This window comes from Schistocerca americana, chromosome 2, assembly GCF_021461395.2.
Source record: "Schistocerca americana isolate TAMUIC-IGC-003095 chromosome 2, iqSchAmer2.1, whole genome shotgun sequence".
NCBI classification, from domain to species: Eukaryota; Metazoa; Arthropoda; class Insecta; order Orthoptera; family Acrididae; genus Schistocerca; species Schistocerca americana.
The window spans coordinates 657,465,304-657,486,717 of record NC_060120.1 but is presented as its reverse complement, the minus strand read 5'-3'; the positions used below and the strand labels follow the sequence as shown (position 1 = coordinate 657,486,717).

Genomic DNA, 21,414 nt, shown 5'->3' with positions numbered 1-21,414 from the left:
TCTGTTGCTATTCTGTACACCGTTTTCACACCTTATTTTATATGAATCGCTCTCATCCTTTTTCTTCACACGTATTTTTCACAAAACGTGGTTTAAGCAAATCCTTTCGTCTATACTCAGTGAAAGATGCTGTGTTATTGTCGCTGCTCATTTGTTCATCGTTTTGCTTCTGTTCAGTGTTTCTTTTTCCATATTCCATTACAGTACTTGTAGTCAACAAGTCAGGCAGCATGTGTGTGTGTGTGTGTGTGTGTGTGTGGAGTGGAGTGTAATGTTTGTGTCATGTGCCGACGACGAAGATGAGAGAGCGGAAAGGGTGAAACCCCGTGCCCGCACTAGCATACTGATTACGAATAGCACCAAGAGCGCCCCCATCCGACGAATGCATCACCATCAACTGTGTCACATGCCCTAACTTCATGAGACACTGCAGAGAGGTTTGGTATTTAAACCAGGACACTGGCGCAAAGTCTGTTAGCAGGACATTTATGCCACCACTTCTCTTCTCCTTGCCGGCCAAATACGGGCTGTGAAATTTTTTTTTCATCACCTTCATTCGAACCGACTTGCCGTTGGGTCCAACACCACTGTACAAGCGTGAGTTACCGACCTCGGCCACGGGAGCGGGTTCTTCAGTTCAGTGTGGCGCTAGTCTTGAAAGTTCCGTGTGAACTGTTGTGGAGTGTCTGCTGAGGAAAGCTTATGTATATGTATGAGAGAGAGAGAAAGAGAGAGAGAGAGAAGGAGAGAAAGAGAGGGAGAGCTGGAAAGAGGGGACAGAAGACTGAGAAACAAATGTTATTATGTTTTATTTGGGGAAGTTCAAACTGTTCAAATGGCTCTGAGCACTGTGAGACTTAACAGCTGAGGTCATCAGTCCCCTAGAACTTAGAACTACTTAAACCTAACTAAACTAAGGACATCACACACATCCATGCCAGAGGCAGGATTCGAACCTGCGACCTTAGCGGTCGCGCGGTTCCAGACTGAAGCGCCTAGAACCGATCGGGTACACCGCCCGGCTTTGGGGAAGTGCCTTTGCATTTTTTAAGTGTTACAGTGCGTTGTTTCACAGTGTTGTACACGCCCGGGTTCCCGGGTTCAATTCCCCGCGGGGTCAGGGATTTTCTCTGCCTCGTGATGACTGGGTGTTGTGTGCTGTCCTTAGGTTAGTTAGGTTTAAGTAGTTCTAAGTTCTAGGGGACTGATGACCATAGATGTTAAGTCCCATAGTGCCCAGAGACATTGGAACATTTAACACAGTGTTGTATTTTCCTTCAAGATTTTCTTTCGTTGTATCATTGCCTTTTGTATTTGGTTGTTTTCCTCTATCTTTAGTTTTCGATAGAAGCTATATCTTTCTTTGAGAATCTTAAGACCAGGGTTGGGGGTTGGGTTGTTTTGGGGAAGCAGACAGCGAGGTCATCAGTCTCATCGGATTAGGGAAGGATGGGGAAGGAAGTCGGCCGTGCCCTTTCAAAGGAACCATCCCGGCATTTGCCTGGAGAAAATTAGGGAAATCATGGAAAACCTAAATCCGGATGGCCGGACGCAGGATTGAACCGTCGTCCTCCCGAATGCGAGTCCAGGGTCTAACCACTGCGCCACCTCGCTCGGTCTTAAGACCAGTCTCAGTGTTGTTTGGCAGATGGTTTTCTTGTGTGAGGTGATCTGCAAAACTGAGATTCGTGCTGTCAGTGTTTAGACTTTTCTGTTCTGTGCTGTTTGTGCGGAAAGACATTCGTAGTTCTTTCTTCAGAATGTTTCCCACCATGTGGTCGTTTCTATTGGTGTACGTTAGTATGCGTCAGGCTGTGCTCTTTGCAAGCTATTCGCGGATCCCTGTGTTTGTCACGTGTTTGTGTTCCTGGTTCTTCGGGGTAAGTTATATAATCTATACTAATCTTAAAAAATTGTGATGATAGTAATGATAATGATCTTTGACGGAGATAGTCTTTTACCCCTCAGAAAATTTCAGTTTACTCCTCGGGGGTATTCATCCCCATGTTGGTAATCACTGGACTGAAATCATCACCAAGTTTCATGGTCGCAGCATGATTTTTTCGAAATGATACTAGTCTTAATGACTATTCCGTCGTGTTTCAAATGGCTCAAATGGCTCTGAGCACTATTGGACTATACTTCTCAGGTCATCAGTCCCCTAGAACTTAGAACTACTTAAACCTAACTTACATAAGGATATCACACACATCCATGCCCGAGGCAGGATTCGAGCCTGCAACCGCAGAGGTCGCGCGGTTCCTGACTGTAGCGCCTAGAACCGCTGGGCCACCCCAGCCGGCTCCGTCTTATTTCTCCGTGAAAATATTGACTACGCGCGCATTTAAACCCAGAACATGATTCAGTGATGACTGGCATGCTTTAAGGTAACAAAACCACAATTATGTAATGAAGAAACATTTTTCAAAGCGCACAGTCTGTACATTGAGGATGTAGTATACATAGTTTTCTGATCACAATGCGCCCTTTCTTTCCAGGACTGGAGCCAGGAATTTCATGTGGGACATGAATTTGGAGTTGCTGGTGCAGCGCTCGAAGTACACGTCACTGGTGGAGGCATCGCTGACCGCTTCCTCTGCGTCTTCTGGGAGGAACTCCGGTGCGAGGATGATGGAGGCCGCCACCACGGAGATACACACCCCGTGTATTGCCAGGTCGTCCATGTCCCTCAGCAGCTGCCGCAGCGGGAAGGCGTCCGCCTGCTCGTGGAATCCCAAGGCGCGCAGCGAGGTCTGCAGCGTCTCGTGGTATTCAGACAGCAGCTGGTCGAAGTGGTGTCGGTGAACTTCCTCGCCACCGCTGCCGTACAGGAAGTGTTGAAGGTCGAAAGCTGGTGTCCCCCAGAAGCAATTCTGTAAAGACCGCGTAGTGTTGATTTTGTATCAAACTTACTCTCATTTCTGAAAAAGAGAACGATAAATCTACTGTCTCGTGCGACACTGACTGTACCGTGGATAAATGTACCCGCCATAGCCAGATATCCACAATCAGCAGGTGCCTAGCATCAACGAATTTAAGGGGGCGATCAAAATATTTCCGTTCGGAAGACGTACAGTCTAGAATCTGCATGCTAATCAGACAAAATCACCGTCAGTATTGAGGCAACCACCCCACCTAAGCCCCAGGTTGATGATATCCGTCTGGTAATACACCGTGTCTTGCTGCAGGAGGAAGCCCGTAACTGCCTACTGCACCTCCTCGTCCGACACGAAACGTCGATCTTTCAAGGCTTTTGTTAAGGTCCTCATAATCACATAGGTAGAGATCAGGACTATAGGGCGGGTGCTGGAGTGTCTCAAACTTGAGCTGGCCTAGCGCCAGAGAGAACAGACATTTGTTTACTCGACAGTACACATTCTTACAAGTAAGTAACGATGACTGCTATGCTTATAACTTTTTATAAATAAAAAAATATAAGTTTCCTTTAATTTACGTCGATGGTCACAAACATTTTTGTTAAGAGATTACCGGTTTCGGTCTGTAATGACCATCATCAGACCTGTTTTGTAAAAACAAAGTCCTAATGTACTGCAGCCATAGTGGTTGTTTTGTTTTGTTTTGAACAGTAGTGCTACTGAAAACATGACTCGTGCATAAATCTTATTTATATATATTTGACGATGCTGGTGCTGATTCTGCATTTAACATTTGACGATGCCACTATGGCTGCAGTACATTAGGACTTTGTTTTAATAAAACAGATCTGCTGATGGTCATTATAGACCGAAACCGGTAATTTGTAAACAAAAAAAAGTTTGTGACCAAAGACGTAAATTAATGGAAACTTATTGTATATACGGGTCACTCTTTTATTCACCAAAATGTCGCAGCTTGTGATGCTTATAACTACCTACTTTCAATAGTATTTCAAAGTCTGGAAAATATTATAATAACTCCCACACTAGGGTAAAAAAATTACATTTCACGCTACGATAATACATTTATCTTGCAGTACAAGACGTCTAGATTCTTTTATATACTCTGCTTAAAGCCTCGATAAATGAAGGACCGCAACAGCTGTTGATCCTTTATTAAAACGACGGAGTTCGTAGCTGATAGCTGCATCGTGAGATATACAATTGGGGAGAAAAAAAATAGAGAAAAATATGATAAAGCATGTTGTCTGTACACTAAGTTAAAATGTCTTAGTCAAATCAAAACAAAACATCCGTCGAATGAACGGTAGTCAGGTGGCAAATTCGGCAGAACAATGGACTCAAACACCCCATATAGCAAGAGATCCTATACTGAAATCCAAGGGAACAGATAGGGTCTAAAATTCAAAGTTTGAAAAATGTGGAATTAAAATGAAGGTAATTAATACGACATGTGTATAATTAGGTAATCTCGCCGCTGGGAGAGAAACAAAACTGAGGAATAGACATGTGTTGCAGTAGCATAAAGATCAGATAACAGCCACAATAAAACAAGAAACTTAAAATATAAAAATGGAGCATTAATGGCCAATAAAAACGTGTTGTCAGGGGGGAGGGGGAGGAGGGGAAGTAGATATAGAGAAACAGGCAAACTAGAAGGCACTGAAGAATTGAAGAAGGGCAGAATGTAAAGCCTAGATAATCACTCAGTCGGAATAAACACAGGCGATAGTCCGACATAACACCTGGCGCTCGGGAACAAGAAGCCGACCAGATAGGTAAACATGCGCAGACTAGGTGCATAAAGTAATTCGTAAGCCTAGCTTTTTCCAATGGGTTAGCGAATAAGGAAGTAAGCTTTATTACGAAAATAGTTTATTGTGCTTCGCTTATACATATTTACACAAATAAAAGTATATCATTGTTCTTTTTTTTACATTATGGCCTATGCAAGGGTATTAACTGTGTCTTGTAGTACAAATCATCTGCCATCTTCTGCTGCTAATAATTCTGGGATTCTTGCTAGCAAATGCACCTTGCAATACTTCAAAATCAAGGGTGCTGCTCTAAATTTCGTGATGATGCGCTTGCACTGAAGATCAGGTGCTTTTTCTCCCATGCATAATGAGGATAGCCTTTCCATGCAAAAAACGCTTGAAATTCTGTAATTTTGAAGCAGAATAATCTCTCTTTCTTGAATTACAACAAGTAACTGATAGGCAAAATACGAAGTTCTTTAGTAGTAGTGGTATATAGCACATACTAGGCACACATTTTATAATTCGAAGTCTCTCAATTACACATGCACAGAAAGCTGCTAGTCCTGCCAGCAACAGCATCAAAAACTTGATACTTTTGGCTGCCTTAATATCTCTCTTTCTGCTTATTCAGCAAAGTGACTTTTTGTCGTGTTTATATTTACATATGTCTTGTTCTCATATTACAGAAATGAGGGCTGCACAGGGTGTCGCCAGAGGGGACAGCTGTGTTGAATTAATCGTAAAAGGTGTTGGAATGGATGGAGTGGACAAGTGGTTCTCTGCTGGCGATGGGCGGAGGTGCAGAAAACTTAGACAGCTAGATATTGTCAAAATTCCTTACTGCTGATCATAAACAAACGTAGTGTGACGTGCCTGCAGTAAGCAAACGGCAGTTCGCGGGCGTTAAACCATTGACATACGCATGCCGGCGTGGATGCGCCACTCTAAGCGTTTCTCAGACACACGGCCCAGTGGTGGGTAGCCTTGATATCAGCAGACAGCTGTGGCCTGTGTGTGCTGTGTCTGCTGGCTACACACCAAAGCAGCATGAAGCTAGGGTGATCTCAGTTCACATCTGGACAGTGATGAGGCAACAGGATCCCTGCCAAGAGGCCTTGTGGAAACGGTGACAGAATGGATATGGCCTGATGTAATCCGGCTCGAATGCGTCAGACAGGCGTTGGCAACTCACGGTAGAGACAGACACGTGGCAGGTGCCGATGCGTAGTCTAGCCATGCTGATGACCTGCTCGGTTAGTGCCTAAGGTATACACTGTCCAGTCACATTAAAGTGACCACCTGCCAAACCCCTGTATAACCACCTGTGTGGATGTGCTGTGCGGGGCTCCATGTTGCAGCTGATTGGATAAGTAAACAAGTGTTAACGGTAGGTGTATATTCCTTTCCTTGTGGAGCCACCGAATTGGTAAGTACTAATACTTCTTGTTCATTGCCTTTTTGTAATGTTCGTGAAGCGTTAAGTCCCGCTTCGTACCTGTCCATGGCTTCGGTCAGGGAAAATACTTTGAAGTTTACCTTTGACAAGACTACGAGAAATACGGCTTTAGAAATTCAAGACTGGCTCCATGAAGATTTCGCTATTTCTGGTTGTAACGCTGAGTTCAGTCAAGTGGATAATGAAAAATTATTTTTTGAAAAATTTCATAGTTCTGTTATGTTGTACATGCTGTTGTTACTGAGAGCCCAGAGCACATATGAATTCCGTCGTCGTGATGATTCTGTCAGTACCGTTGATAGAAGTAACGCTAACACCGAACTGAAAAACGTCTGGGTGCTAAATCTGCCCTCAGAGCCAGACAACAAGGACTTGATACAGGTACTTCTTGATTATGGACAGGTAAAAAGCAACCAATTCGAAAAATGGTCTGCTAGATACAGGATTCATTGCTACAACAGGATCGGATCTGTACGAATGTTTGTTGCGTCCGACATCCCGTTCCATGTCCTTGTAGGAGATTGAAAGGCATACGTAATAAGAGGGTTGGAACTTAAATAGTAGCAACTATTTATTCACAACCGATACAAAAGAGTTACATGTTTGCATCTGTTACCGTCCTTCAAAGTACTCACCAGCGCTATGCACAACATGTTGCCAAGGATTTGGAAGGCGTAGTATACCGTTAGCAGAGCCTGTTCTGTTGATGGTGGGAGATTTTAATTGTGTTGCAAGATCGGCAGACATCACAGGATGAATCCCTAAATGTAGCCCCTTACACAACGTGATTGGCGAACTAAAACTGATAGACGTCATGGATCGACTACCCATCACGCGATCCCACTGTGGATACGTATCTCCACTTTCAGCCTGACAGGACAGATTTTGTACAACACGAATCGATATACAGGACTATGAAGTAATCCCCGCCAGCTTTTCGGACCACCACGCAGCTGCCGTTACAATAAAAGGTTTACCCCGGCCCGGAGTAACGGGGAAGGAATGCTGGAAATTAAACTGCAACCTACTCAACACTGAGTGGGCCAAAACAGAATTCTGCCAACGTTATCGAAAATGGGTTCGGCGAAAGCGATTCTTTCGTAACGTTCTTGAATGGCGGGATAAGCTGGTGAAACCTGGAATTCGTAAATTCTTCACAAACGCAGCGTATAGAGTCAGTGAAACTAGGAGGAAGAACATCGAATTCTATTACATGCCTGCTCGATAACTCGAAGGAAAAGTGGCTAACGAAGAAGACCGATCTCACGAATTGAATAACTTAAGAAAGTGGATTCTAGAACTACAGGAAAAAGAAATCAATTACAAAATAATAACTCACGAAGCTAAGGGATACTGGAAGAAGAAATTGAAGATGTTTTAAAGCACTTATGACGAAATATGAGTCCGGGCGTTGAAGGCAACCGTATGAATTTTACTAAGTCTTTTGGTCGTTATCCAAGCGGAATTCACGGAGCTCATAAAAGAGAAACAAAGACTGGTCAAATGTACTCAACAAATCAACCAGTAATTATATTCCTCGTATCCAAAAATTTGAAACCAATTAGAATAACTGATTATAGGCCAATAACTAAATTGTGCGCCCGTTAAAAAATAATGGCGTGCGTAATAGCCACAAGACTAAAAGAGACTCTTCCAGACATAATCGGGACTGGCCCAACGTTTAGTGTTCCCAACAGGTAGATCATAGATGGACTTTCCTCTCTGAGAGACACGCCCTCTTCAAATGGCTGCACCAAAACGGATAATAGGACTGTTGAACGTCGACCTACGAAGTGCCTTTGACAAAGTCGGTCATCAATATCTAAGGATGTGTTGTAACACTATAATTTCCCACAGGCCACAGTAAATTTTTTACTACGAGGGTGAGTCAAATAAAAACCTTAAATTTGTAATAACAAATCGAAATTTTGCGGCGTTATCCTGTAAGTTGGTAAGCGTGCTACAAATAGCGTGCAGAATGGCCTGTAGGTGTCAGCACAGTGCAGATGCACAAATACCGTCGCAGTATCAGTATAAAGATGGCCGCCTTACTTGCGACTTGCACTAGGGAAGAACAGCGTTCTGTTATTCTGTTTTTGCGTAGTGAAGGCGTGAAACCTATTGAAATTCATTGACGAATGAAGGTTCAGTACGATGATGCATGTTTGTCACAGAAGCTAGTCTAGAATGGAGTAGGAAGTTCGCAAATGGTGTGACTTCAGTGGAAGATGTTCCAAGTCCAGGTGAGGCACAACGAGTTGTGACTCCACAGAACATTGCAGCAGTTGAAGCCATAGTGAAGGAAAACCGCCGAGTGACACTGAATGACACTGCAGCATGTTAACAGATTAGTCATAGTTCAGCACACCACATTGTGCATGATGTGCTCCAGTTTCACAAAGTGTCTGCAAGACGGGAGCCACGGCAGCTGACTCCTGAAATGAGAGAACGACGTGTTGATGCTTGTGAAGTACTTCTTCGGCGCTTTTAACGAGAAGGTGATGGCTTCCTTGCAAGAATCGTTACTGGGGACGAAACCTGGGTTCACTTCCACAAACCGGAAACGAAGAGAGCGAGCGAGGAATGGCGCCATTCCTCATCACCAAAACCAAAGCCGTTTCGAACAGAACCATCAGCAGGGAAGGTTATGCTGACTCTCTTTTGGGACGCAAAAGGCGTCATTTAGGACCATTGCATGCCTCGAGGGACCACCGTCACCAGTGAGTGCATCATGCTCAGATCTCTTAAAAAATCATCTGCGGCTTGCAATTAAATCAAAACGACGTGGATTTCTGTCAGCAGGTGTCCTTTTGCAACATGACAATGCAAGGCCCCACATTGCCCGTACAACAGTTGCAACAATCACAGACCTCCATTTTGAGTGTCTTCCTCATCCACCATACTCACCAGACCTTCCCCCAAGTGGTTTCCATATTTCTGGACCACTCAAAGACGCAACGGGAGGAAAGAAGTTCCGTTCTGATCAAGAGGTACGCCACACGGTGCATGAGTGGTTGTGCGGACTACCAAAAGAATTTTTTTCTAAAGGAATTTATGCGCTTTGTAAGCGCTGGAGGACTTGCATTGAGCGTGGGGGAGATTATGTTGAAAAGTGATACAGCTTTGTACCACTTCTGCAGAGTAAATAATATTTTTAAAAAATATTTAAGCTTTTCATTTGACTCACCCATATACCAGACCGAAATCCAGTGGTGTCCAAAATAGAAATAAATGGCCACTTCAGGGGAGAGTTCTCAATTCAGCACTCAGTCAGGACACCATGCTCGTTATTCATGATATTATTTATAATTTCCTTGGAACCAGTGATCAGCGCAATCACCAACCAAAACGCTACAATAAGTTTTGGTGCATAAAGGTTCGTTGCCAAGACTTATTGCGACGATAACAATTGTAATCACGCAACATCAACACTTTGGGAAGATATTAGAAATAAGAGATTCTTATAAGGAAATGATATAACGGGAGTAGGATTCGTTGTGAATAAGAAGGTAGGGCAGAGAGTGTGTTACTAAGAACAGTTCAGAATCGACAGCAGACTAACACCAACAACGATAGTTCAGGCATATATGCCGACGTCGCAAGCTGAAGAAGAAGAGATAGAGAAACTGTATGAGGCTATTGAAAGGATAATAAAATATGTAAAAAGAGATGAAAATCTAATAGTCATAGGGGACTGGAATGCAGTTGTTGGGAAAGGAGTAGAAGGAAAGATTTCAGGAGAATATGGGACTGGGACAAGGAATAAGAGAGGAGAAAGACTGAGTTCTGTAATAACCTTCAGCTAGAAATAGCGAATACTTTGTTCAGGAATCAAGACGAGGAGGTATACTTGGATAAGGCCAAGTGATACGGGAAGATTTCAGTTAGATTACGTCATGGTCAGACAGATATTCCGAAATCAGATACGGAGACAGATATTCCGAAATCAGATACGGATTGTGAGGCGTACCCAGGAGCAGACATAGACTCAGATCACAATATAGTAGTAATGAAGAGTAGGCTGAAGTTTAAGACATTAGTCAGGCAGAATCAATATGCAAGGAAGTGGGATACAGAAGTACTAAGGAAAGACGAGATACTGTTGAAGTTCTCTAAGGCTATAGATACAGCAATAACGAATACCTCAGCAGGCAGTACAGTTGAAGAGGAACGGACATCCCTTAAAAGGGCGATAACAGAAGCTGGGAAACAAAACATATGTACAAAGAAGTTAACTGCAAAGAAACCGTACTCAACTGATCGATGAAAGGAGGAAGTACAAAAACGTTCCGGGAGACTCAGGAATACAGAAATACAAGTCGCTGTGGAATGAAATAAATAGGAAGTGCAGGGAAGCTAAGACAAAATGACTGCATGAAAAATGTGAAAAAAACGAGAAAGAAATGATTGTCGGTAGGACTGACTCAGCACATACCAAAGTCAAAACAACCTTTGATGACATCAAAAGCAAGGGTAGTAACATTAAGAGTGCAACAGGAATTCCACTGTTAAATGCAGTGAGAGAGCCGGTAGGTGGAAAGATCGCTTTGAATGCCGCTATGAGTGGGAATCTGTCGACCTGGAAACAGCGTTCGACAATGTAGAATGGTGCAAGATGCTAGAAATTCTGAGAAAAATAGGGGTAAGCTATAGGGAGAGACGAGTCATATACAGTATGTACAAGAGTCAAGAGGGAATAATAAGAGTGGACATCAAGGACAAAGTGCTCGTATTAAAAAGGGTGTAGGACGAGTATGTAGTCTTTCGCCCCTACTGTTCAACCTGTACATTGAGGAAGCAATGATGGATATAAAAGAAAGGTTCAGGAGTGGAATTAGAATTCAGGGTGAAAAGATATCAATGATACGATTCGCTGATGACATTGCCGTCCTGAGTGAAAGTGAAGAAGAATTACATGATCTGCTGAATGGAATGAACAGTCTAATGAGTACAGATTATGGACTGAGAGTAAATTGAAGAAAGACGAAGGTAATTAGAATGAGGTTAAGGGGGGTAGGACGTCAAACGGGCCGACTTGGAGCAGGAGAGGCACCACAGGACATTTTAATTTCTACTGTCTATACTTTTACAAATAAATTCATAAAACTTTGTCAGCATGACAAGGAGGATTGAGGACTCACACTCATAGCAGTGGAAGTTCAAAAACATAGCAAAATACCTTTTTTTTACATGTGAAATTTCATCATTTTTTCACTGACTAGTGGCTGCATTTGTTTCTGTAGGTACACTTTTCTTCATAAGTAAGAGGGATTCTTTGATGAATTTTGTACAGCATACAAGCAGTACTTACAGGTGTGTGAAACTCTAGAATTTTCCAAATCTATTAAAAACTGTGGTAAAAATTGAGATAATTAACTATAAAATTTGAGTTTTTTATAAACATGGAGTTTAAAATGTAACGGTTCATTCATTTTTTCCATAAACTAAATAAACTGTAGAGTTTCATACACATGTAACTATAGTTTCTATGCTGTGCAAAATTCATCGAAGAATCTCTCTTACTTAGGAAGAAAAGTGTATCTATAGCAACAAATGCAGCCAGTAGTAAGCGAAAAAATGATGAAATTTCACATGTAAAGAAATGTATTTTGTTACGTTTTTGAGCTTCCACTCCAAAGAGTATGAATCCTGAATCCTTCCTGATCATGCTTTCAAAGTTTTATGAATTTATTTGTAAAAGTATAGACAGTGGAAATTAAAATGTCCTGTGGTGCCTCTCCTGCTCCAAGTCGGCACATTTGACGTCCTACCCCCCTTAAGGAATTCTGCTGCCTACGCAATAAAAAAATCAATGACGGACGGAGCAAGGAGGACATCAAAAGCAGAATAGCAGTGGCAAAAAGGACATTCCCGGCCAAGAGAAGTCTACTAATATCAAACATCTGCCTTAATTTGAGGAAGAAATTTATGAGAATGTACGTCTGGGGTACTGCATTGTATGGTACTGAAACATGGACTGTGGGAAAACCGGAACAAAAGAGAATCGACGCATTTGAGGTGTGGTGCTACAGACGAATCTTGAAAATCAGGTGGACTGGTAAGGTAAGGAATGCGGAGGTTCTGCACAGAATCGAAGAGGAAAGGAATATGTGGGAAACATTGATAAGGAGAAGGGAGAGGATGATAGGACATCTGTTAAGACTTAGGGAATGACTTCCATAGTATTAGACGGAGCTGTAGAAGGCAAAAATTGTAGAGGAAGACAGAGACTGGAATACATCCAGCAAATAATACTGGACCTAGGTTGCAAGATGAAGAGGTTAGCACGGGAGAGGAATTCGTGGCGGGCTGCATCAAACCAGTCAGAAGACTGATGACCCGAAAAGAAAGGAAGCAGCAGGAGCAACCGTCACCCCACATCCCTTCACAGAATGCGACGAAACGGATGTGTTCGTCGTTAAACTGAAGAAGAACGTGAACTAATCAGTTGAGGATAGTTTGAAATCATTGGCGGACGAAGTAAGAGGCGCCTTACTAGCGAACAGCACTGTAAGAACTTAAATCTTATTCAGAGGATACAATACGTCAATATACTGGCTCTTTCGAAGATGTGGTACATAGCTCAAATAATGCCCATAGAGCTAAATTGCTCAAATTAGTAAGTATATCGGTGGTTCATCTGAAAAGGGATGCTATACCTTGACGCCAGTGACCAGCTAACATGTCATCAAATGAATGTGGATTAGGCTTAATAGATTGTGAGATAAAATGCACAGCCCTCCTTAGTTTAAAATGTTATAAAATTCTAGAAACAACCACAAAATCAGTAGCATTTATTGAAGGCCGCGTGGGGGAATTACCAGAAGTAAAACTCAACGACGGGCACCAACATATATTACTTACATTCTTAAAATCACAACAGACATTCTCGAAAAACTCCCAAATAAAAAGAAGTTCACTATGAAAAATGTTATGGAAGAACTACAGAAGGAAGAAGCCCACACACCAGCCAACCAAATAAAACACAGATCTGAACTGGACGACAGTGTGGTCTAACTTTTCGGATCCGACTATAAGCTCAACGCTGCCCTCGGCCGATTACATGTTCTTAAACGATCTTTTTCCGATAGCATGATGGTGACACTACCTGACGCTCACGAGAAACACTTACTATGAACATTGTAGCTTGACTGACACAGCGGTGCACCGAAAAGTAGGCTGCTCACGAGTTCTAGGCCTGTGGAAGTGGATTAAATGTAAATGTACAATGCTACTATGGACAACAACGGCTGGAATTAACGCCAGGAAGATAATGTACGTAGATATTAAAAAGTTCCCAGCTTCTAAAACGAGAGCAGTCACTTGGCTTATGCACCGGGGTAACAAAAGCCTCGGGATAGAGAAACGCTATATACAGATGGCGGTAGGATCGCATACACAAGGTATAAAAGGGTAGTGAATTGGTGCAGCTGTCATTTTTACTGAGGTGATTGATGCGAAATGATTTCCAACATGACAATGGCCACACGATTGGAATTAACAGACATTAAACGCAGAATGGTTGCTAGAGACATTCCATTACGGAAAGCGTTAGGAAATTCAATATTCCGAGACTCACGGTGTCAAGAGTGTGTCGAGAATACCAAATTTCAGGCATTACCACAGACAATGCAGAAGCTGACGCCCCACACTTCACGATGCAGACCAGCGGCTTTTCCGTGGAGCTGTCAGTCTTGACAGACAAGTAACACTGCGTAAAATAACCGCAGAAATCAATGTGCGGCATACAACGAAAGTATCCATTAGGACAGTGGGGCGATATTTGGTGTTAATGGGTTACGTTCGAGTGTCGTGCAGGTCCCAGGAAGCCATGGACTCAAGTTGCCACGAAGGGCCTATGCAAGCTGTTGGTGGCTTCATAATAGTGTGCGCTGTGTTTACATGGAATAGGTCCTCTGCTCTAATTGAACCTATAATTGACTGGAAATGCATATGTTTGTTTATTTGGAGACCATTTGCAGCCATTCATGGACTTCATATCCCCAAACAACGATGGAATTTTTGCGGATGACAATCCACCATGTCACCAAACACAACTGTTCGCGACTGGTATGAAGAGCATCCTGAACAACTCGAGTGAATGGTTTGGCCACCCAGATCGCCCGGCATGAATCCCATATATCATTTATGGGACAAAATCTAGAGTTGAGTTCGTGCATCAGATCCGGCATCGGCAACATTTTCGCCATTATGGGTGGCTATGGAGGCAGGACGGCTCAATATCTCTAAAGGGGACTTCCAGCGACTTGTTGGGTCCATGCCACGTCGAGTTGCTGCATTACGCTTGGCAATTCGAGGTCCGTCGTGATGTTAGGTGCTATCCTGTGACTTTTGTCACCTCAGTGCGTCTTCCTATGTAAACTATGTCATCAACGACGGAGGTGAATCTGTAATTGATTTCAAACTACAATTGCACCAAGGACGGCACAAAGCCGTCCGAAGCAATTGGAAAAAGGGTAAATTGAGCCCATTCATACACTTTTTATAAAAATAAGTACGTTTAAAAATGAAAACACCCAACAGTTACTTTTCAGAAGAAGTTCAGAGTTTATCTAGAAGTATAGTTCCCTTATTTCAAATATAGTCAGGAAATAATCTTAATTCTACTAACATGTCACCTCGAATTAAGTAATAACACACCAGTATCCTAGCAAAAAGAATGTTTTGGTTCCAAGACAAAACTGAAGTTTACAGTTGAATTTAAACAAGAAGAATTTAGTTACTTGAGGAAACTTGAATACAGCTGAAGGAAGCTAGCCGATGACGGCATAATATGGCACGTTCTATTTTTACACAAAAAAAAGCGTTTAAGGCATACGCTCATGAAAAGCGGTAAATGCACTGGAAGCCACTAATTTCCAACGATCCCTTCCCTTTTTTCCCCATTCTCTATTTCATATAGAAGTGTCGTATAATTACCACTGTGTGACAGTATAAGAATTATCAACAGAAGATGGCAAACGATTTTTACTGCAAGACGAAGTTAATGCCCTAGCAATGGGATACAGTAATATTAAAAACACATGGGCTTTAGCTAATTTTCTGACTTAAAAAGTAATGTTCTTTTAGTTGTGAAAATGAATACGCATAAAACAAGAAGCCATTCTTGCAATAAAATTTGTTTCCATACTGTCTACCCCATTGGAAAAAGAAAGAAACAGCCCAACAGATTACTTTAAACACAATACATGGAAAAATATAGATTTTTTCTAATGCAAGACAAGGTTAATGTCCTGGCATGGGGGTCATACGTGTTCGGCTGACTTTGAAAAGTAGTTGAAAGTGGCTAGTTCAAATCTCGTCATCTTTTGTTTCTTATTGATAAGAAATTGTTTTACATTCAGACTTTAAAACTACTGCTCAATATCTTATTTTATCAAAGAGTCAGTAGTTTTCACTATATGATAGCTTAACTCAGTAGTTTCGAAGTGTATCTTAACCTTAAAGTTAGATTAGTAGTGACAATAAGTGAGCCACATGTATTTTGTGCTATATAAGAGATATTTGAGTATTTTGATTTTTAGTTACTTTAATGTGCTATTTTATCCTTGACGCAAAGATAGAAATTTCGCCCGTGATCTGAGATCGAATTTCCGTATGTGTGGAACCCTGTCGACAGATTTTACTACTCCTCACATTCGTAGTAGTATAGTAAGCAAACCAAGCAGGCTCCGTGTTGAGCTAGGTGTTTACGATGCTGACATATATTTGCTGCTTTTTGTAGTTACGCTTTCGTATTGCAAAAATTTTCCGTTTAAGTAAAATATCTGTGCAGAGTGTCTCATTTTTACAAGATTGTGCTGAAAAGTAATACCTCCTAACTTTTATGAGAAAACCCTTAAAGTTTTTTAAATAAAACAAATTTTATTAACATTCAACATCGTTATTCTTCATATCTAAATGGTTCAAATTGCTCTAAGCAGTAAGGGACTTTACGTCTGAGGTCATCAGTCCCCTAGACTTCAAACTACTTAAACCTAACTAACCTAAAGACATCAAACACATCCATGCCCGAGGCAGGATTCTAACCTGCGACCGTAGCGGTCGGGCGGTTCCAGACTGAAGCGCCTAGAACTGCTCGGCTACACCGGCCGGCGGTACAGATTAAGAATGCCAAATAAATCCTTTAGACACTAAGTGAGGAGGGGGCGTGGTGGTGTAGGAAGGACCAATAGGAACACACTGCACTGGTAGGGGAGGGGAGATGTCATTTTTGGGTCATAAATTATCATCTTTGTTATGACAATTTCGGAATCCTAGTCAAACATGAACACAAGTGCACTATTAGGTCGCCATCTCACATATAACTAATGTTGATTATAATGACATTTATAGACCATTAATCATAAGGAAAATGACAGTTATAGGTTATTAATTTCACCCTAAAAAGTATAGGAGAACAATGTGGTCTTCGTACTGAGACCAGCAGAGCCACTCAGCTGTCGTAGTGGGAGATCACTGGGGGTGGAAAATTCCTTCATGAACAACCACGACGATTTGCTGGTAACGTTATAAAATTAATTGAAGATAAGAATGAAAAGAGAGTTGTGACGTAATCTAGAAGTAGAAACTGAAAGTAATAAATGTTATATGCAATACAGGCAAAATACGTAACTTGACTACGCTAAGTCGATAGTGTGCAAATTATGGCAGGAAGGTCATCGTGCTGAGTGAAGTGAGATTCTAGTATCTAAGCCAAAAATGAAGAAGAAAACTGTGCACATTAAATACCCCACTTACGAAATCGATAAACGTGCTATTATACTGCATTTCCTGCGTTATTGTGAACAATAGAAAGAAATAACAACTTCACGAAAGGTTCACAGCTTTTAATAGCAAATGCAAAAATCGACTCCTGGAAACGCAGTGGCCGTTGTATAAAATATACAGAACACAGCCACAAGATGCATATTGTTATTTTTTTACCGGTTTCGCTCGTTAGAGACGGGCAACCTCAGATATTCATTGCCCTGTTGGTGACGTGTTAAAAGCAAGCACCGCTCCATGCTATCAGAAACATAAAGTGTCAAAATAAAAAATGATACATGTACTGTAGAGGAGCTCTGTACATCATATAATCACATGGAATGATACCAGCGCGAATTGTTCTGATATGCTGAAACTTTGCTGCAATGAGTACGTGGTGGTAATTCCAAATTTGTGCAAGATCCGATTTTCCAGCCCGCGACAAGAAAGAAGCGAAAACCGCAGACATGTGACATTACATACAACCCCATACCGTTAGAAGAAATAAAAATATGTTCATATCATAACAATTATTAAAAAGGAGTTGATTGTTTCGCAGCTTGTTACAAGCCCTTCGACTTTAATGCCATTTGGGATACTTGCAAGTTAGTGTCACTGCTTACTTAATCGCAATGAAGATTAGAAAAATCTCTTCTATGTTCTAGCCAACTACTAGAAAAGATAGGTAAAATGAATGAAAAGAATATCAGTCCAAGAGCTGCAAGACAGTTTTGACAGAAAGCAATAGATGCAAAAAAGAAGTAATTAGTCCTAAAGAACGTAAAATTAGGAAAGAAAAGGTGAAATTTTATCACTTTTGCAGTAAATACAGGAATGTTGTAAGAAAAATTCAATCTGGACCAAATTCAAAAAGTATATTTTGTGGAGTATTTCTCAGCTGCAATGAAGATATAAATATTTTTCTTTAACGCCATTTTGTAACTGTATAGTTACTATTTTAATGTTCACTGATTCGAAGCCTTAGTGTATTCTAGCACGACTGGATTCGTTACTTAGGAAAAGTGCTGTACTAAGAACTCTTGCTCGGCAAGCCACTGGTGCAGTTGTCACCAAACTGCGGACAGTGGGCTGCATGCGTCAAGTGCAGCCGGCACGGTAGCTTAGCGTGTTCGGTCAGAGGGCTGCGTGCCCTCTGTAATAAAAAAACAAAAAAAAACTGAGTTAATCGATCATCAACGAACTTAAACGGATGTCTTACGACGTCCGACCCGAGCAGATACAACGAAGTAAAGCGAACAAAATGAGATTAAAACAAAAACAAGTGCTCGTGCGGCCCCCGGTTCTCAGCCGATTTCATTTATAACATGCATCTAGTAACTAACAGTTGAATCCAAAACCGTCAACTAACATTAAGGGTATAATTTTCCTACTCCGTGAAATATAAACATACTTACAGAGCCAACAATATTTTAAGACAGGTTTAGTTTTAATTGACGTTGGTAAATTCTGGCGTGAGCTAAGTAAACTGGCAACTTCCTTAAGGGGCGAGGGGTAAGTAGCGTGGCGACTGCGGGTTTAGTGAATGTGAGAGGGGGAATATTTTACTGTTTGTCTTCCAGTACTGACAACTGACAGGCGCGCACAGTCGTACCAATCAGAAGCAACGGCGTACTGTAGAGTTGGACACGGAAGTAACATACATTCGTTAATGTGCACATTATTTTGAGCAATGGATAAGAAGTTAAATTAAGGCTGTTGTAATACAACGCAATGAGTAGAAGAAAAGTGACATTCAAAACATTTTGTAAACGTTTGTGACCGTGTCTCATATTGCATACGGTTTTTAAATGTAAGTACAATAGTTGTTATTAACCATTATTTGCTCACTCAGACAACACAACAGCGTATCGCCAGGCAATCACAGTGTCACAAATTTCGGATCCGCACCTGAGACCATTGGCAACTTATCGCGCCGTTATAATACAGGGTGTCTCTTCTAGGAGTCGTCAGGGGCATTTTCTCTGGTATTTCAGCAGATATTCGCAATTTCGTTTTCGCACTGTGCAGCTGGAGTCAACCAGAAAGAAACACTGCTCATAACAACTTTCATGCGATGCCGAGCTTCGACAGAATGCGAAATTTTGGGTTCCCATGCGACAGAGCGATCCCAGATTAGTCACGTACGATATTCGCTTTATCGAAAGGTGTTAACAGGGACAGTAAAACACAAAGAATAACCAGTACTCCAGCAGTCACATCACTGCCCTGGCCTGCGATGACTGCTACTGTTGTGCACCAACGCTTTTCAGTCGCTGCTAGAATACTGATTATTCTTTGTGTTTTACTGTCCCCGTCAACACATATCGATAAAACGAATATCGCTCTTCTTGACCAATGTGAGATCGCTCTATCGAATTTAAAAGCAAAATTCCGCTTTAAAAATAATTTTGTTTATAACGCTTTCCGTTCACACAAGATGTCGTCTGGACTTTCCAGATACACATTGCAAAAGCGAAATTGCAAACATATGCCGAAACACCAGAGAATATGCGCCTGACGACTCTTAGGAGAGATAGTTTGTTGGAGGCTCATAACATATTAATTAAGTACATTATCAATGTGTAATGAGATTGGTAGATTTGCCAGCCGAGGCGCCGCTCCACAACGTCAGTACTGTCTCTTGAACAAGAAGTTTGACGACCACTGCACTGGAGGGTCAGATGATACTCAAAAGTACCACCTTCCTAAAATGGTAAGAAAATAAAACTAAAATTCCGAAAAGAGATATCTGTAATTTTTGTTACTGTTTACTGTAGTTACTCAGGAGAACACTGGGAAGTTTACGAGTTTTTGATGGTTCAGACAACAAAGGGTTAAGTTGATTTTTTCACACTTATGCATTTTACTGAAATAAAATAATGTAGAACAAAAAATTAAATGTTCTCCTAACGCGTTTTTTGCTTGTGACCGCGTTTCCATTTCAGTCTATTGAAAAGTCAGCAAATTCCAGTATTTTTAAGTTTTTGTAAACTCACTTGGAAATCGATGATTCTGACGTCTGTCACGTGGTCACCGCTGTATCTGAACATGAGGTTGTTCTTCCACGCGTCGCCGTGAAGCAGAACCACCAGCACCGGTGTCACAGAAGACACCGCATGTACCACCCTGTCGAAAATGTCAGCACTCAGCTCTCTGTATTTGGTTCCGTATTTCTCATAACCGGTATGCTTTCCCAGATTTTCCGCCACTGCTGCGAAAGCCTTGTGCGTGTAGGTCCGGAAGAAATCCTTAGCTCCCTCTAGGTGCAATGGATGGGTTTTGAACGTGGGACCAGCGAAGGACTCGTGGCCTGCGAACAAAAGAGAGGCAGCGTGCAGGCGCGCCAGACACTTCACAACCAGCGAACACTGTTCCCGATCCAGGAGCTTGCCGTTCTCGGCCACCTTGAAGCCCGATTCCTGCAAGTCCTCCAGGACGAGATACTCTGTGGGCAGAGAGCCGCTGTGGTAACAGCTGGCAGCCAGTGGCTGCCAGTCGCTGCCTTCTACGGCCTTCAGAGCAGAGCTTACGGCGGGCAGCATCTCCTTGTATACGAGGGTCTCCCTGAGAAACAGGCCGCCTATGTGCACAGCCTCCATGCTAGCTCCTGACCGACTGAGACTCTTCACAATCATCGAGCGCTTCCTCGCCTGACCGCTGCCGTGGCGCACCCTCGCCACCACACGGTGTATCTCGCCGTGGAAACCGCCTCCGCTAGCGTCCGCCCCGGCTATGTCCATCGATTCTACGTGCAGATCATCGTCACTCTCCGCCTTTCTCAACGACGAAGCCACGAACTTTTCGTCGATCCACTCTGGCAGTGTGGTCTTCTCACCAGTGTGGGCCATCTCTTCCTGATATGCACATGCAGAAACACGATATTAGAAATGGTAGACCCCCTATTGGAAAGTTAATAAAGTATAATAGCAGACTCAAAATCAGTTACAATAGCAGACTCAAAATCATTACAGAGAAATCTACTCATAAGACATTTAAGGTGTCCCAAAAATTAAAAAATGGAAAAAAATTGACATCGCCTTAGTTATTATGAAACACACGCATCAGTCAACTTGGCACGTCCCTCACAACAGGAGTAGTATAAGAATGTAGGTACTGGCGCACTTCCCAATATTGCCCATTTTTAGATATAATGTGAGGCATTTCGTTTAGCATTTATCACCGATTTTAACGGTCAGATCATTTTTCAATACAAAAAGTGGCCTTTCAAATGAGACACACTTACAAAAACTGCATAAGTTTTTAGTAATTTGACAGACAAGAAAAATGGATAACAATCCTGAAGATTTTTTTACTATCTAAACATAAAACGTCCAAGATACTACCCCAATGGCCATTTCTCATCGATTTTTAAAAAATTTCAAATGAGGCACAAAATAATTACATATAATTGATGGACAGCAAACGGGCATCCATTTGTTATCTCAATAAATTGTACAATATATTTTAAGGGCAGTTAAAGATTTTCAGTTGTATTTAATTCTCAGTCACTGTATTATTTACGAGTGTCTCACCC

At 41.9% G+C, this 21,414-nt stretch overlaps 1 protein-coding gene across 1 annotated transcript; it reads right to left on the bottom strand.

Moving 5' to 3' along the window:
• Nucleotides 1-2,474: 2,474 nt before the first annotated feature.
• On the bottom strand, nucleotides 2,475-20,479 carry LOC124594293. The gene is made up of 2 exons (XM_047132656.1): nucleotides 19,877-20,479; nucleotides 2,475-2,873 (listed from the first exon to the last, which is right to left on the bottom strand). The coding sequence occupies exons 1-2, from the start codon at nucleotides 20,477-20,479 to the stop codon at nucleotides 2,475-2,477; spliced, it is 1,002 nt and encodes a 333-aa protein (XP_046988612.1).
• Between the last annotated feature and the right edge of the window lie 935 nt (nucleotides 20,480-21,414).